Here is an 18,285-nt window from a genome sequence, read left to right as displayed (position 1 = left end):
GCTAATTTTTTGTTTTTGCCAGTTGTGGGGCTTGAACTCAGGGCCTGAGCACTGTCCTTGGACTTTTCTCAAGGTTAGAGCTCTACCTGTGCGCCATAGCACCACTTTCAGCTTTTTTCTATGTATGTGCTGCAGAGGAATCGAACCTGGGTCTTTGCACATGCTAGGCAAGCACTCTACCACTAGGCCAAACTCCCGGCCCCAGCTAATCTTTTACAAAAAGTTAGTTTGAAATGAAGGGGCTTTTCTATCCATCTAAACTCAAAATAATTTAAGAATTTATCTAGTGCTAAGTCTTCAAATTACTGATTTTCACATTCCTCTTCCTTTTACATTATGTGTTAAGCAACAGCCCTAGCAGGCAGACCAAAAGTAGATCCATTTTAAAGTTTTCTTATTAGGGCCGGGAGTTTGGCCTAGTGGTAGAGTGCTTGCCTAGCATGCACGAAGACCCGGGTTCAATTCCTTGGTACCACATACTTAGAAAAAGCCAGAAGTGGTGCTGAGGCTCAAGTGGTAGAGCTCTAGCCTTGAGAAAAATCCAAGGACAGTGCTCAGGCCCTGAGCTTAAGCCAAGGACTGGCAAAAAAAAAAAAAAAAGTTATTATAGAAAATGTTGGGGTTAAGGATTTAGCTCCATGGAAAATCCCTTGCCTGGCAAGTGCAAGGCCCTGAGTTTGGTCCTCAGCTCTAGGGAGAAAAGAGAAGAAAATCATCATTTCATTTCTTTGTATGTGTATGGTATTGGAGATTGAGCTCAGGGTTCATTATTTTTTGAAATCTACATAGGTAGTATGCTTTGTGATGGAGTGATTTGGAAAAACAGTTCTAGTTCTGCTGGAGTTTTTGCAGGGGGACAGTTAAACTACTAGGATGTAACTTGGCTTTGTGTTCTCTAAGCAAGGACATTATTACTTAAGGTACATCGTAGTCCTTTTGCTTTTTAGTTTTTCTAGGTTGCATCTTAGGATTTTGCTTGGGCTAGCCTGGAACTAGTATTTGACTACCTCTACCACTTCAGTAGCTGGAACTACATAGTATGTCCCACTACAATGGTTTGTTTGAAGTAGGATCTTACTGTTTTTAGTCTGGGCTGGCCTCAAACTATGATCTTTCCTATCTTCATCTCTCAGGACAGGAGGCATGAGCCACTGCACCCAGCCCTAAGTTCTACTTATTTCAACATTTGGTTTAGCAATAATCTTACCCATTCGACCATCAATTGACACTTAGAATCTAATTCATTATCTTAGGTACTATAAATAATGAAATGAATGTGGCATGCTGATATCTGTTTCAAGGTACTGATTTCAATTCGTGTGTGTGTAGTAGGAGGGGTGTCTATCCAGGTATGCTGTGTCATCTGTTAACATTTGTTTGTTTATTTGTTTATTTTGTGGGTCCTACATGCTGTTTTCCATTTTGGCTGTACCCATGTGTATGATGCAATAAATGGAAAGATTCCAAATATAGTGACAATCTATATCATTCCATTCTCCCTCGGGACTGATGATTATAATTTGGAATCAATCAATCAAGTTTGTGAGTCTCTGGACTTCAAGATACACATTTAATTTTGATTGTATTATAATCAAATTATAATTTTGACTGTATTATAATCAAAATATAATATCTTGCTTTTCCTGTCACCCCTTGGGAGCACATTCATCTCCTCTTAGAGAAGGAGCCCTGCCTGGTTCCATCTGAGCACATAGTCTGTTTAGTCTGCTGACTTTTGTTGTTGATGATGGTGGTGGTGGTGGTGGTGGTGGTGGTTGTGGTTGTGGGGCTTAAACTCGGCCTGAACGCTGTCCTTGAGCTCTTCAGTTCAAGGCTAGCATTCTACCACTTGAGCAACAGCGCCACTTCTGGTTTTCTGGTGGTTAATTGGAGAGAAGAGTCTCATGGACTTATGTGTCCCAGCTGGCTTTGAACCATGATCTTTAGATCTCAGTCTCCTGAGTAGCTAAGATTACAGGCTTCTGCTGACATTTTTTCCTGCTATGCAGGACTACTGTATGCCATTCACTCCAGCAGCCCATCCTATTGTGACTTGCACTCCCTTTGCCTGCAGTGTCCTTGCCTAAGCTAAGTCAGGACTGATTGTGAGGAAGGAGACTTTCATTACCCCACCATCTCAAATTAGGCCCTTTCCCTTTGTTCTGGGAGGGTTTGTGTGTGTTTCAACACAGCATTTTTCACTGGTTCTGTTTTACCTCTTTCTTTCCCACTGTAACATAGCCTGCTTGATGGCAGAAATAGGTGCCACTCTGCATGGTTTAGAGATTTTTTACAATTGAGTGCAACCATCACTTCATGTCCTTAGTCATAAAATTTACTTCAAATGAGGAAATGATTGGGTTGTGGAGGGATGGGTGAGAATGTTGAAAGGGGTAACTGCTTTATTAAATGGCAACTCCTTTGTGTAATACTTAAAGATAATTTTAAGAAATAAAAACTGCTGGGGATTTTTGAAGAAAGAAAACAAGATAAAATATAAAAGAAGATTGACCTATTAATTCATATATGCTGAAAACATTAAAAGTACAGTTTTTAAAGTTCCTAACCCTCCAATCAACAACCACTTTTTTTTTTTTTTTTTTTTTTGCCAGTCCTGGGAACTGGACTCAGAGCCTAAGCACTGTCCTTGGACTTTCTCAAGGCTAGAGCTCTACCACTTGAGCCTCAGCACCACTTCGGGCGTTTTTCTATGTATGTGGTACCGAGGAATCGAACCCGGGTCTTCATGCGTGCTAGGCAAGCACTTTAACCACTAGGCCAAACTCTTGGCCCCCCAACAACCACTTTTTAACTTGACATATATTTCTGCTCTGTTTAATGGTTAAATATGTTTACTTTGCATTAATCTTTTAATCATCTTACCTCTTGATCCTTCTGTTGGTTTTGCAGGCTTTGGATGGATTTTTCTTTGTTGTAAACTGTGAAGGAAGAATTGTATTTGTTTCAGAGAATGTGACCAGCTACTTGGGTTACAATCAGGAAGAATTAATGAATACCAGTGTCTACAGCATACTGCATGTAGGAGATCATGCAGAATTTGTCAAAAATCTACTACCAAAATCACTAGGTAAAAAAAAATCCATTTTGGAAAAGAACACTTAACTATCTATAGCTTATATGTATATGTGTGTGTGGTTACTATAGTTTTATAACATTATACAAACTATTACAATTTAGACAACTATAAAGATTATAAAAGAATATAAGGTAACATTAACTATTTAAAGTATTTAAATGCTGTGTCAGCCTCAGATATATACCCAAAAAATCTGATAAAGTGTTTGTCATTTGTTGTATTGTGTCATGATGACAAGTTGACAGAAGTGGGAGACAGAGCAATTAGTTGCTTTACCACATAGAGTTTATATTAAAATGACCTTTATTTTCAACTTTCATTATGTCCATGTAAGCATCATATGATATTCTTCTCACTACCCTGCTCAAAGAAAAAGAGAGAAGAAGTGAGAAAGGAGCATCTTGCCATGTTACATACCTGCAAAATTGATACTTGGGGAGTATGAATGGTTTCAGTTCAAGAATATCAAGTCTGATTGGCTGTTCTGTCCACTGCCAAGTAGCCCTGCTAAGAGGATTAATAGAGATGATGTCGGGGGTGGGGAATTTGGCCTAGTGGTTAAAGTGCTTGCCTAGCATGCATGAAGACCCGGGTTCGATTCCTCGGCACCACATGCATAGAAAAAAGCCAGAAATGGTGCTGAGGCTCAAGTGGTAGAGCTCTAGCCTTGAGAAAGTCCAAGGACAGTGCTCAGGCCCTGAGCTCAAGCCCAGGACTGGGAAAAAAAAAAAATAGAGATGATGTCCACTGCTTCTCCTTTCGTTAAACCATCCGTGTACCTGAGGGCTAGGCAGGGTTCTTAGAATTAGAGGAAATTTTTCCTATTCTCTAAAGGCACAGATTTACTCGTCTACTTTGTTTACATCTTGAATTTTCAAGTTCCTACTAAAGCTTTCTGCATTCAAGTTCTAATTATTCTCAGTTATTGGATTGTTCTGTTTCCATCTGAGTGGATATGTTTTCAATAGTCAATGTACATTTTGTTTGTAAAAAGGGAATCTGTTCATATTTACTTTCAGATACTGCTTCCAATTCTTGCATTCCTATTTTTCTCATTTCTTGTCCAACAATCTTTGAAATAAAACCAGCTTATCACACAGATAATTTAATCACTTGTCAGTTTTTCATGCAGGTATGTGTGATAAAGTATTTAAGAAAAAGAGTTAACATGTTCTAACTACCATTTCATATGGGATCTGAGGCAACTTGTCCTTGCTTCTATTGAGTTCATTTTCTTCAGATCACATTCAAGCAGCTGGTCAGCTACTTTAACCTTAAACAAAAAAATTTATTTTTTATCCTTTTTTATGTTACCAGTGGGCTTTTTTTTAAACATTAGCAAGAACATTTATCCTTTTTCTTTCCAGTGTTTTTCCTTCCCACCTCCCCAGTACTTTTTCTTTCCCCAGCCCCTTCCCATTGAACACTCTCTAGAAAGTTCCACTTTTACACTCAGGTCACCTTGTCATCATTATTGTCGTCGTTGTTGTTGTCATCATCATATATTTAGATTTCATACATGTGCTAGAGAACAAAGTAATGATCTAGGAATCAAACATTAGTTCAACTCACACAACTAGCTAAAAGCAGAACCCTCAATCCCCTTACTACAATGTAGGTTTATTTTTATGCCTTCTTCTAAGAGTTATAGAGTGATAAGATATATAAAAGAAAAGTAGGTCAGTGGAGAGTATAAGGTAAGAAAACATTTAAAATGGTCAAGAGCAGCCGTAAAAACTCTGTCTACCTTATGACATCCATGGGCCAAATGTAACACTGTGATTGTGAAATCGTGACTTTCCACATAGAGATTCTTACTTGAAATATGCTAATATATTTTGTATAACTGAATTCAGTTTTCTTATACTAGTTAGTCCTTTTTCTGTAATCTTTTTTAAACAGAACTTCATTATATGCAAAGCTTTGTATCACGTGTTAACTAAAGACTAGGAAAGATGGTTATAAGAAACCAACATTGTTCTCTAATATCTAAGGTTGTGGGTTTTTTTTTTTGTCATTTCTTTGTTCTTTTGTCACTCATGGGACTTGAACTCTGGGCCTGGGCATTGTCCCAGCGCTCTTCAGCTCAAGGCTAGTGTTCTAACACTTTGAGCCTCAGCACCACTTCCAGTTTTCTGGTGGTTGGTTGGAGGTAAGAATCTCACATACTTTTCCGCCTAGGCTGGCTTTGAACCATGATCTTCAGATCTCAGCCTCCTGTGTAGCTAGGATTACAAGTGGGAGCCACTGGCGCCTGGCCTCTAAGTATTTTTTAAAATACAGACAGCTGGGAGAAACTTTGAATCTTCTCTCCAGAAAGGTTCATGTATACACAAAGCCTATTCTTAAGGGCCCAGGATGGACCTGTAAATATACCTGTTTAATAGTATAGAAGTGTGTTGTTTTTTTTTTTCATTTTCTCAGTGCCAGTAGAAAAGTTTATTAACTACTAAGAATTAGCAAAATAGACAATATTTTTCATGTTTGCCCTTACAAAAGCTGTTAATGAGTATCTGAGAGAGGAGTTCTTATGTACGTTCCAGAAATGTTATAATTTCTCACTGTTAAATATTTAGATTTGCCTAGTATCCTGTTGACTCATGGTAAGGTTAGATCTGAAGAGGCTTGTCTTTATTGTGAGTATCTAATTAATCTGATGACTTGAAGCATATCTTTTGTATCTTCAGAGTTTGTACTTTTTTTGAACCTTATTCACAAACACATATATCAATTTTCCTTCCTCAGTAAATGGAGTTCCTTGGCCCCAAGAGGCAACTCGCCGAAATAGCCATACTTTTAACTGCAGGATGCTAATTCACCCTCCAGACGAGCCAGGTACAGAAAACCAAGAAGCTTGCCAGCGGTATGAAGTAATGCAGTGTTTCACAGTGTCACAGCCAAAGTCAATTCAAGAAGATGGAGAAGGTAAAGGCAAAGAGTGATTTCAAAGTGTTTGTTTTTTCTGACTTGAAGGAACAAGGAGACAATTATAAGTGACCTTTTGTAGATAGTATTTTTCTTATATTACATATCTTAGCAACAATCCAATTTGCCACGTATTTCTTAATATTCTAATATTTAGAATCAGTTCCTTTAATATGCCCCAGATTCCCAGCCTTAAGCTGACATTCCAACTAGAATGTCAAATAATTCAAGCCAACTTGCTGTCTAGAAATAAGAGATGCAACTAACAGCTGTCAGTTGGAAATGTACCAGATGTAGCAGGCTGTTGAACAGCTCTGATTTTTTTGTTGTTGTTGTTTAAAATGTAGGAACATTGGAGAATAGAGTTGACATTTTTCAGGCTATGTGAGGTAATTTATGAAAGTTTATAAATAGATAAAAACATTCTGAAAGCTCTGATAGGAACATCGTTTTAGTATAAACAGGTATGAATCGTCTGTGTAAGCTTAGACTGGGGTAGGTTTAGCAACACCACATATTGGGAACTGAATTACAGACAAAGGAAGGCTGCAGATAACAAGTTAGTCAGATGCAAAAAAAGCCATATATTTAACAAGACTCACTAGGAAATGAAGAACATTCAGTTAGAAACTTCACAAAGTATTCAAGTCAATCCAATACAATTATATATGTATTACTGTGTTTTGTACCTTTTTAACTAAGTTTGGGAATTGATCATTCAAAGAAATGCATATCCTAAAAACACAAAGTCGTCTGTTGCTAGATGTGTAGGAATGTGTTTGCAAAAATCACTTCCAATGGCAGGAGAATTGCAAGTTCAAGATCAGGACTAAATGGTGAGATCCTTCCTCTAATAAGACAAAACAAAATAAATGCATTTGGGAATCTCACCCAATTTACAAGTCAGCATTTCTCACGTGGATTCATATTACTCCTGTTGGAGTCATTCTCAGTACTGAATCTAATAAGTAAGTCTTCTATCAATTGGGCCAACCTGAGCCTGAGGTAGTGAGACCTGCCCCATATCTTCTTGCCCTTCCTCCCTGCCCCCCCCATCCCACAAAGAGTTCTTGTCAAGAACAAAATGCTATTTCAGAAATAAAAGCTGGTTTTCTTACATAATTGCCTGTATAATGGTTGTAAGAGTAATCTTTCCAGAATTACTTATTGATGAAAATTGGAAAATGATTGCAAAATTGTATTTTACTAGGTGTTTTCTTATGGAGTGACAGATAGCTCAGCAGTAAAACATGTGCTAAGCCATGTCCTAATTTATGTCCTGAATTTAGTCCCTAGCACTTCCCTCAAAAAAATCAAAATAATAGGCCAGGAGTTTGGCTTAGTGCTAGTGTTCTTACCTAACATGTACGAAGACCTGGGTTTGATTCCTTGGTACCACATACTAGAAAAAAACCAAAATTGATGCTGTGGCTCAAGTGGTAGAGCCCCAGCCTTGAAAAGCCCAGGACTAGCAAAAAATAACAATTGCAAAACGATAACTTACTGTTGCTTAAATCTAATCCAGACTACCACTTCAGTTAGCATCCTAATACATGAGATTTATCTGTCTAGTTTATGTGTGTATTCAATAGGAAGCATCATTTAAGCTGCCTGTTTTGCATTGCCAGTATTTTTTCCCCAATACACCACTAGATCAGAGTGATTCCAATATTATGATAAATCCTGTAGCTACCAATTGCTCATGCCTATAATCCTAGTTACTCAGGAGGCTGAGTTCTGAGGATCACAATTCAAAATGAGCCCAGGCAGGAAAGTCCATGAGACTCTTATTTCCACTTAATCAACAAAAAGCCAAAAGTGGAGCTTTTGCTCAAATGGTTGAGTCATAGTCTTAAGCAAAAAAGAAAAGCTCAAGAAAAGCGACCAGGACCTGAATTCAAGTCTTAGAATTAGCGCAGGCGCGCGCACATGCGCGCGCACACACACACACACAAAATTAAGTGATGAATTTAAAAATTTTTCTCCACCTCCCTTTTTTCAGTTTCTCCATTTTGTTTTTAACAGATTTCCAGTCATGTCTGATTTGTATTGCAAGGCGATTGCCTCGGCCTCCAACTGTTACAGGTGTAGAATCCTTTATGACCAAGCAAGATACTACAGGTAATCACTGTAAAGTTCCAGAAGTATTAGTAATGTGACAGTGTCTTCAAAACAAATTAACCAAAATTCTGTCTGTCATCTATGATACATTTAGCCTCTGCTTCCTAGTCTTCTATAGAAAAGATTCTAAATTGTGGTCTGGATATTATGCTTTTTAGGTGACACAACCATTGTCATGGGTAGTCTATTCAGAACACATTTTAAAACTATTTTGTACCCATATTTGTCGAATTTTAAACTGTATTTTATAATTGTGAAAAAATGTTTAAAGAAATTTGGAAGGTGGAAGACATAGTTATAAAACAATGAAAATATGGTGGTTTTCATATTATGCTTATAAATATCTCAAAAAAACAACTACATAAGAAAGATGTCAGTAGGATATAATAATTAAATATGTGGTATGTTTTAAATATAGAAGTGTGATATGGTATAAATGAAGATCTATTTTTAAATTAGCTGGTCTGTAAAACCTGTCTGCCTATCTGAAGCTCAAGCTGATATAGAGCTTTTGGGCCCCAAAGGATGAAATTGTGCCAACTATCCAAAGTGTGATGTTGAAATTGAGTACCAGGGAAATATCTTGATACAAACTCCTGTCTCAAGAAACAGCTGTAAAAACCATATAATTAGGAGGACAGAAAGGTGTTTTATAAGAACTGAGAGGAAGTGGTAGTGCTACAAAGTAATAGAGTGCCTGAAAAGAAAGCCTTTTTTTTTTTAAGTTTATTTCAGATTTGACTTTCACCAAGAAATGTGGCTATTGTTCTTTACAGTTTCTAAAGTGGTTTACTTAGATTGTCTTTGAATTTTTGATGGCATTGTTAAATTCTTGATGATACTGTTTTCCCTCTGAAGCACAGGTACTGTAAACCAAACAATTCATGATTTTCCTCTAAGGTACTTACTCCATTACCAGTTCTTTTAGTATCATTGCTGGCAGCTCTCTCCCCTATAGTCCAACATGGAGTCTGGACTGTCTTGCTCTCTGTGGGCACACACAGACATAAAACACACTCTCCTTTAATAATTGCTTATTAGTAACATTACTACATATGAAGATTATGTAGTAGTAGGATAGCCAATGTAAGCAATACGTCTAACATAGTAAGGAATCAAAAATAAACAATAAAAGAAAGGGGAAAATAGAAGACACAATTAGGTATTCACAGAAGTGGAAATGTTAATGGTGAATGACCACATTAGAGTTGAGGAAGTCCAGATTTAAACCATATTAAGATACCATTTTTTACCTACTAACTTGAAAAAATAAAGCTATATTGAGTGATTAAAAAGAATCCCATGTTAGTAATTTTTTGTGTGTGTCGCTTTTGGTACTGGGTAATAAACCCATATAAGATAGGTATGAAGAATCAAGTCAATTATAACCTTAGCACTAAGGAAGATGAGGTAGGAGGGTGGAGTTTGAAGCTAGCCTGGATTACATAGTGCACCCTGACTCAAATAAAAGATCTAGCTAGGAGCTGGTGACTCATGCCTGTAATCCTAGCTACTTAAAAGGCTGAGGTTTGACGATTGGGGTTTGAAGCCAGCTCAGGCAGGAAATTCTGTGAAACTCATATCTCCAAAACTGGAAATGGAGCCATGGCTACGTAGCAGAGCTCTTTACTTGGGCACAACAGTTTAGGAACAGCATCTAGGCCCTGAGTTCAAGCCCAGGATGAACACCAGAATAAAAAAATTGAACAATTACAGACTACATTAATTGGCTGCTGATTGTGGAGAGAGTAACATAACAGAATTCCTTCATAGCAACGTAGGACATTTGATAATCATAAATCACCAATGATTTGATAAAGCATATGTACAGTGTGCATAATGCCTAGTGAATCTTAGTGTTTTCTGCTTTTCTAACGCCAGGCTGGCTTGCCTGCCTGCCTGCCTGCCTGCCTGCCTGCCTGCCTGCCTGCCTGCCTGCCTGCCTGCCTTCCTTCCTTCCTTCCTTCCTTCCTTCCTTCCTTCCTTCCTTCCTTCCTTCCTTCTTTCTTTTCTTCCTTCCTTCCTTCCTTTCTTTCTTTCTTTCTTTCTTTCTTTCTTTCTTTCTTTCTTTCTTTCTTTCTTTCCTTCTTTCTTTCTTCCTTCCTTCCTTCCTTCCTTCCTTCCTTCCTTTTAAGTGTGCTATTTCCAATAGGAGATAGAAAAAGAAAGTCTTGTTTACTTTCTTATATCCTTTTCACTCAGTTGCTAGTAAATAATTTAAACCAAAATAATGTATCTTATCACTGCCTCTGTTTCCCCAATAAGTAACACAGTGAGTTGTCAATGTACAGAAAGTAGAATCCAAGGAGCTGAGTGCAGTGGCTTACACCTGTAATCCTAGCTACTCAGGAGGCTGAGATCTGAGGATCAGTTTAAAGCCAGCCTGGGCACTAAAGAACTGGAGACTCTTATCTCTAATTAATCACTAGAATATGGGAAGTAGGGCTGTGGCTTAGAGTAGGGTGGTAGCCTTGAGCTGAAGAGCTCAAGGACAGCTCCCCAGCCCCAGAATTCAAGCCTCATAAGAGGTGGGGGGGGGGTCAGGAGCAAGGGGGGGAGTTGTGGAGAGGAGAAGAGAGGAGAGAGAATTTAGAGAATCTAAGAGCAAGCCAGAGGAGTTAGAACTACATTAGTCTTAGCAGCTTTAGGTTACTGTGGTATGACTTTAATAATGCAACTGGCACTAAATTTTAGAATATGACCTTCTTATGCATGACATATCTAAGACCAAAACAGTTTTTATCCTGCCTCTAATATACTCCATTACCATATATAATAAAAATTAATAGTGCATGCTAATGCTTTTGCTTGCTGATTATTGAGGAGAAGGAGAAAGCTCTTTATATGTAGCTGTTAGTTTTGAAATATGGGTGATATAACAAGAAACTATTATAAATATTAACTTTCATTCTTTTTGTAGGTAAAATCATCTCTATTGACACTAGTTCCCTAAGAGCTGCTGGCAGAACTGGCTGGGAAGATTTGGTGAGGAAATGCATTTATGCTTTTTTCCAACCTCAGGGCAGAGAGCCATCTTATGCCAGACAACTGTTTCAAGAAGGTAAAGTTTTCTCTTAATTATTTTCTTTAACATTGCTCTTTATTAATATTAAGTAGTTTCTGTAGAACTTATAGCTTCATAAGTATTTTCTCCAAATTACAGTTTTTATAATAATCAGATAGGAAAGGAAGAAATGGGTAAGCAAAGTAATTCATGAGTGGATCCTGAAATCAGGATGCACATTCTCAAAAACAGGATGTCCTGTGACAGTCACTCACTCATCCATTAATTCATTCATTCAGCAGACATATATCAAGTTCCTAGCATGCATAGAACACTATGTGTATGCCAGGAGTACAGTAGTGACCAGGGAACAGAGATTTTCCTTCAAGGAGTTCTGAATATGTTAGTATATGAAAGTTCTAAAAAGCACTGTAATGATATAATAGAATAAGTAAAGAAGGAAAATATAAATTCGGACTGGGAGAACCTAATATGTCTTCAGATAGGAAGTAATAGTTTTGTCTGGCTCTTGAAGGTCTTTCCCATCAGAAGCATGGAAGGCTGTTTTTGGAGAACGCAAAGATTTGTATCATGCACATTAACTATGTGGCTCTTGAAGTATGTATCTCCTGACTCAGGGCGAAATTCCAAGTTACAACCAATGCCCTGTGAAATTAGTACCCACTGTGCCTTAATAAGTTCCATAGACATACAAGGATATACCTGTCATTAAATAACAGAAAAGCTAAGGAAAGTTATCTGAGAATTAAGGGATTTGATGTACTTAAAAAAAAAAAAAAGAAAAGCTTGTACTTGTGGTAGTCTAACAGTCCTTTTCTAAAGCAATTTGTTCTCTAGCCTTTATATAACCTTTTTTAATAGTTATTTCTAAAAAAAAAGTCTTCATTATTCTATCATCCTTTTTGGCTTTAACATTTTCCCTATAACATTAAATTTTCTGTTTATAGGTGATTTGTCATTGATTACATTTTAGGTCAACTGATTCATATTAGAATTGGAGGAGATAGCTTGCTTTTTGTCAGGGTGCCATCAGTCCTGGTTACTCAAGGACAGCTTCCTATAGACTAGTAGATCTCCAGTGGACACCTTGTACTTTATTGTATAGAGCCAAGATTTAACTTTCCCCAGGCACTCTCAAATTAGAGCCATTAGGCAATGAATGCCATCTACTAGATGGGAGCTTTTTGGGACACTATCTACTAAAGTGACACTGGACTGTTGCATAGGTTGGGACTAAGCGCATTGTCTCCAGTCACTGCATTGTCCCTGAGCTCTTCAACTCAAGGCTACTGCCCTACCCTTGAGCCAAACCCCACTTCCTAGAGGTTTTCTAGAGGTTAATTGGAGATAATAGTCTCAGGTCCTTTCATGCTTGAACTTTGATCCTCAGGTCTCAGCCTCTGGAGTAGCTAGAATTACAGGCGTGAGCCACCATGATGGCTTTCCATAATTTTATAAGCCTTCTAGGGCTTTGCTTAAAAGACAGCTTTATTTTCCTGTAATTTACTCACACTTCCACTAAGGCAAAGCAGATCCACATTATTCCTTTATTATCTGACAGATGTAATTAAACTATAGTTTAAGTATGCGCTTTTTAAACCCTTAGTATTCTCTATAAATAAGTGGTTGAAGTATAAAAAATAACAAACTCATCACTTACATAAAACAATTAGAGGAAAATGTAAAAAAATAGAAATATAGGGGCCGGGAGTTTGGCCTAGTGGTAGAGTGCTTGCCTAACATGCATGAAGACCTGGGTTCAATTCCTCAGTACCACATACATAGAAAAACGCCCGAAATAGTGCTGAGGCTCAAGTGGTAGAGCTCTAACCTTCAGAAAGTCCAAAGACAGTGCTCAGGCCCTGAGCTCAAGCCCACGACTGGCAAAAAAAAAAAAGAAATAGAAATATAATCCAACACATTTTATTAGTATAAAAGAATTGTAAAAAAAAAAAGAATTTCCTTAAAAATGAATCCACTGATAGAAATAACTTGTATTTTTTTTTCTCAGAACTCAGATGGCCAGAGTTCATATGACTCTGTTTTTAATGTTTTAGAGATTCAAGGTAATTTGTCAAACAGCATTTAGGGTGAAGCAACTGTTTTTCTGGTATTTTACATTCAGTTTTATCTAGCCTAGTAACATTAAAGTGCAAATTACCTGTTTTAAAACATACATCGAGGAGTTTGGCCTAGTGGTAGAGTGCTTGCCTAGCATGCACGAAAACCCGGGGTTCGATTCCTTGGTACCATATACTTAGAAAAAGCCAGAAGTGGTGCTGAGCCTCAAGTGGTAGAGTTCTAGCCTTGAGAAAGTCCAAGGACAGTCCTCAGGCCCTGAGCTCAAGCCTAAGACTGGCAAGAAAAAAAAAATACCGACCTACAAGCAAGTATAGTGGTTTATGTCTACAATTCCAGGTACTCTGGAGGCAGAGACAGGAGATTCAAGAGTTTGAGGTCAGCCCAAGTAAAAGTAGAGGGAAGACCCTACTTAATTTTGTCTCTTACACAAAAATTAAAAAAAAAAAATCAAAAGACCTGGGTATGTAGCTCATGTGGAGAGGGCCTAACATTTGCAAATCCCTGGCTCCATATATATGCATACACACACACACACACACACACACACACTCTCTCTCTCTCTCTCCAACCTACTGAGTTAGTCTCAGATGAGGATATCTTTTAAAATTAATGCTTAAATTTAATAACCGTTGGTCAGTCTATCAAGAATGAAAGAAGTATCGTTTACATTGGTAGTTTTCTTATTGTCTCTAATACTTAGGAGAAGAGAGAACAGAGTGAAGCACTCCTGTTAAAAGGTTATTACCAAGAAGACAAAAGATAATAAATATTGGCAAAGATGTGGAGAATAGATAACTCTAGCATGCTGTTGTTGAGAATGTAAATTAATACAGCCATTATGTAGAATCATATAATGTTTCTCAAAAAATTAAAATAGCACTACCATATGATCCAGCAGTTCCACTTATGGCCATATAAAGTATTGAAGAGCTAGCTCTATTCCTGTGCTTACTGCAATTCTATTTACAGTAGCCAAGATACAAAATCAACCTAAGTACTCATCTACAAGTGGATGGAAAATGAAAATATGTATATATACACAATGTCTACACTATTTAGTCATAAAACAAGGAAACCCTGTCTTTTTTTAACTACATGGATATCTTAGAAGGTATTAGGTTAAGTGAAAGCTAATAGGCATAGGAAAACACATGATCTCACTGATATGTAGAATCTAAAACAATTGTCTGGAGAATTAAAGAATAGAAAGATGGCTGCTAGAGTATAGTACGGGACAGGAAGAGGGCTGTCATAGTGATGTTGGTCAAAGGATAGTAGTTAAATCTGAGAAATAAGTTTAAGAAATCTATTGTATACTATAGTGAATATGTCCACTATATGTCACGATATATTCATGAGGAATGCCAGGAGAGTAGATGGGAGTGTTCGTCCCATGAAATTAATAACTAAGTAAGGGGCTATGTATGTTAATTAGCTAGGTTTAAATATCCACAATGGTTAAGTACTTCAAGACATTATGTTCTACAAAGTAAATGGATATAATTTTATCTGTCAGTCTGAATAAATTGGAGAGAAAAAAGTGGGACAGATTTTGCCACCATACACACACACACACACACGCGCGCGTGTGCATATATATATCCTTGATTTTATGTAAAGTTTTACAAAGACTGATAATTAAGCAAGGAAAATTTGTCCTCCATCTGTCATCTCTTTTTCTTAATAACTCACTTCGAAAGCAGCAGCTTGTATAAAATCCTAATATGCATTAAAATGTTTAATTTGTAATATAGTATTCAGCTGCTTTTTTGGCAGAGATAACTCATGAAGTGCTTTTAAGGAATGTTTACTATTTCCCAGAGTTGAATTTCAAACTGTATTTAAGTCAAAGAATATGTGAGAACACTGGCATAGGCTAGGTTAAAGCTGAGCCTGGGATCACTAGAGAAACTGTTCAGACTAGTTGAAAAATCCATGGAAATGCAAATAGTTTGGAAAAGGTTCTTAGCTATATTCAATTCAGAACTATTACCCTACAGGAAAGTTTGAGTTAGGATACTTCCCAAGGTCCCCAATAAGACAGATACATGTCAACAATGTTACCCAAGATTTCTTCAGTGTCGGTAGTCTAAGATGTTTCCAGAGAAGTTTGGAAAACATAAACCTAAGCTTCACAAGATATTAATAGCTGTAACTAGAAAGTAATACTTCATGCTTAATTGAGTTTGGGAAATGCTTCAGTCACTTTGGGGATTCACAAAATATAATGAAGGCATTTAGGTTCCAGGAAGCTCCATAATAAAGGGAAACTAAACTCTCACTCAAATTAACTTTTCTATACAACATTCTTTCCCTAGCAGTTATAGGGAATACTAGTCTTGGGAAATGTTGATAGATATAACCTATAAGTTTCATTAAGCTGTTTGCAATGTCATCATTTCTTGTCCACAGCATAGTATTTGAAAAAATAAACTAAGAAAGCACAGTCCAATTAATATAATCTCACTTGTATATGTCTTACTATTTAATTCTAGAAGATTAACGCAGTGTGAAACATGATTAACTGTGAGCGATAGAATTAGAAATGACTTTCTTCACTTATTTTTGTTCATCTTTCTATTGCCTTAATTTTATAATCATATAATATTTGCATTTTAAAGGAGGTATGAGTAGAGTTAGGAAAGGTTCTCAGTATCAAGAATTTGGAAGTATTGCTATAAAACATTACGCACCAATATTAATAATTAACCCAGAATGTTCTTTGAGGCTTGTGTAATGTCATTAATTCCATGGTCCACATAACAGAGTTAACTAAAAATCTTTTTATGTCAAACTTGGTTGAAAATATGTAAAAGTTTGCTTTCCTCTTTTAGAAATTTTTATATACTACATAGAGTAGTACTTAAAAATCCTAGAACATTCAGGAATAATTTTTCTTTTACGTAATAGCAATTCTTTGAGAAACTATTCTTTCTGCCTATATAAAAAGAAATGCCAGGTTGGGCACGGTGGCTCATCCTGTAATCCTAGCTACTCAGGAGGCTGAGATCTGAGGATAGCAGTTCAAAGCCAGCCCAGGCACTAAAGTCCATGAGACTCCTATCTCCAATTAACCACTAGAAAACCAGAAGTGGCTCTATGGCACAAGGGGTAGAGCTCAGGGACAATGCCCAGGCCCAGGAGTAGGACAGTAGCCTTGAGCTGAAAAACTCAGGGACAGCGCCCAGGCCCAGAGTTAAAGCCTCATGACCCACAAAAAACAACAAAAGAAAGAAAAAGAAAAAGAAATGCCAGAAAGAAAAAGAAATCTTTAGGAGCATTGTCTTATAGTAAGTACCATGTCACACATTTTTTCACCTGTCCACATAATATCAGGAAGGTATGCTTGTTTGAGGTCAGAGGTCATTTTGGTATCTGATTAGATACAAATAGCTCTGCTTTTCCAGCTGCTTTGGACAGGGAAATATTGTTTGCTTTTTAGTTTAGTTCATTCCTGTTTTATGGATAGTTAAATCAAAATAAAAACAATCGTTATTTTGTTTTTGTAGGAGTTCAGTAATTACATCCCTGCTTGCATAGTGGACTGAGCAGTTTAGAAATGAACCAAGAAATCAGGGGTCAAGGTAGATTTAGTCACACACTTGTAATCCTAGCTTTGGGAGCCTGAGGCATGAAGATGGTGAGTTTGAGATCAGCCTGAATATGCAGTAAAATATTCTCAAAACAATAGAAAACTAAAGAAGCCAGAGATTAAAACACTAGATGTAACAGGTCACTAATGGCTCACACCTGTAATCCTACTCAACAGGCTGAGATCAAAGCTCACATAGGCAGGAAAGTCTATGAGACTCTTGTCTCTAATCACCAAGAAGTTGAAAGTAGATCTGTGGCTCTAATGGTAGAATGCTAGCTTTGATCAAAAAGCTCAGGGACAGCACCCAGGTCCTGAATTCAAGCTCCCTCAGGACTAGCACAGAAATATATGCATACAGCATGCATATACACATATACATACACACATGCAAATACTACCTGTACTTGGCAAAACTTAGATCAGAAATGAGGTAATGAGGTAGAACCTTTTTTTTTTTTTTTTTGCCTGTCCTGGGGCTTGAACTCAGGGCCTGAGCACAGTCCTTGGGCTTTCCTCAAGGCTAGCGCTCTACCACTTGAATCACAGCACCAATTCTGGCTTTTTCTGTATACTGAGGAATGGAACCTGGGTCTTTGTGCATGCTAGGCAAGCACTCTACCATTAGGCCAAACTCCCAGCCTAAGGTAGAACTTTTGATTGGAATGAAATTCCTCCAAAACCATTTAAGGGGAAAACTTTATGTTAGAGTAAATGTTTATCCAAATAAATCTGTAATACTCATCTCTTAATTAAAAATCTCTGGATTAGGCGGCCGGGAGTTTGGCCTAGTGGTTAAAGTGCTTGCCTGGCATGCACGAAGACCCGGGTTCGATTCCTCGGTACCACATACATAGCAAAAAGCCGGAAGTGGTGCTGAGGCTCAAGTGGTAGGGCTCTAGCCTTGAGAAAATCCAAGGACAGTGCTCAGGCCCTGAGCTCAAGCCCAGGACTGGCAAAAAAAAAAAAAAAAAAAATCTCTGGATTAGTTATGTCCAGTCACAACTACTGATATAAGTGTTGTTTGGGTATTGATTAAATGTATGTTATGACTGTACATTGAAAACTGCTTGTTTACTTTTTGGTGGGTTATTCAGGAAACATTCATTCAAAACCTGCCGTTGTATTAGGCTTCTTGCTAGATCACATCTCACTTTGTTACTTGATCCATTATACTAATAAAGTGAACTCCCTGGAACTAAGGTTAATTTGCATTAAGTCCTAAACTTGTAGATGAGGTTAAGCCTAAATTTACTAACCTAATCTAATTCCTAGATTAGTCTTTTTACTGATCCATGCTGCCTTCCTGCTTACTACCTCTTTATCTGAACAACCAAGCACCAGAATTTTAGTCAAGTGAAGAGTGTTACTGGATTCTAATTGAACTTTTAGGGGCATAGAGAGTTATTGCTCATCATAGAGCATGTGCAAGGCCTTATGTTT

General features: G+C 37.4%; 1 protein-coding gene across 1 annotated transcript in view; it reads left to right on the top strand.

Annotated features, from left to right (window-relative positions):
• The window catches only part of Ncoa1 (nuclear receptor coactivator 1), a 137,892-nt gene that overhangs the window by 64,413 nt on the left and 55,194 nt on the right, over nucleotides 1-18,285 (top strand). The window contains exons 8-11 of the mRNA XM_090337358.1: nucleotides 2,911-3,088; nucleotides 5,843-6,022; nucleotides 8,048-8,143; nucleotides 11,064-11,204. Coding sequence (XP_090193484.1) covers nucleotides 2,911-3,088; nucleotides 5,843-6,022; nucleotides 8,048-8,143; nucleotides 11,064-11,204 — 595 coding nt within the window. The remainder of the gene's footprint in view (nucleotides 1-2,910; nucleotides 3,089-5,842; nucleotides 6,023-8,047; nucleotides 8,144-11,063; nucleotides 11,205-18,285) is intronic.

This window comes from Megascapheus bottae, chromosome 7, assembly GCF_031878675.1.
Source record: "Megascapheus bottae isolate mThoBot1 chromosome 7, mThoBot2.hap1, whole genome shotgun sequence".
In the NCBI taxonomy this organism is placed as follows: Eukaryota; Metazoa; Chordata; class Mammalia; order Rodentia; family Geomyidae; genus Megascapheus; species Megascapheus bottae.
The sequence above is the reverse complement of the archived record's forward strand: the minus strand, read 5'-3'. Positions and strand labels throughout refer to the sequence as shown.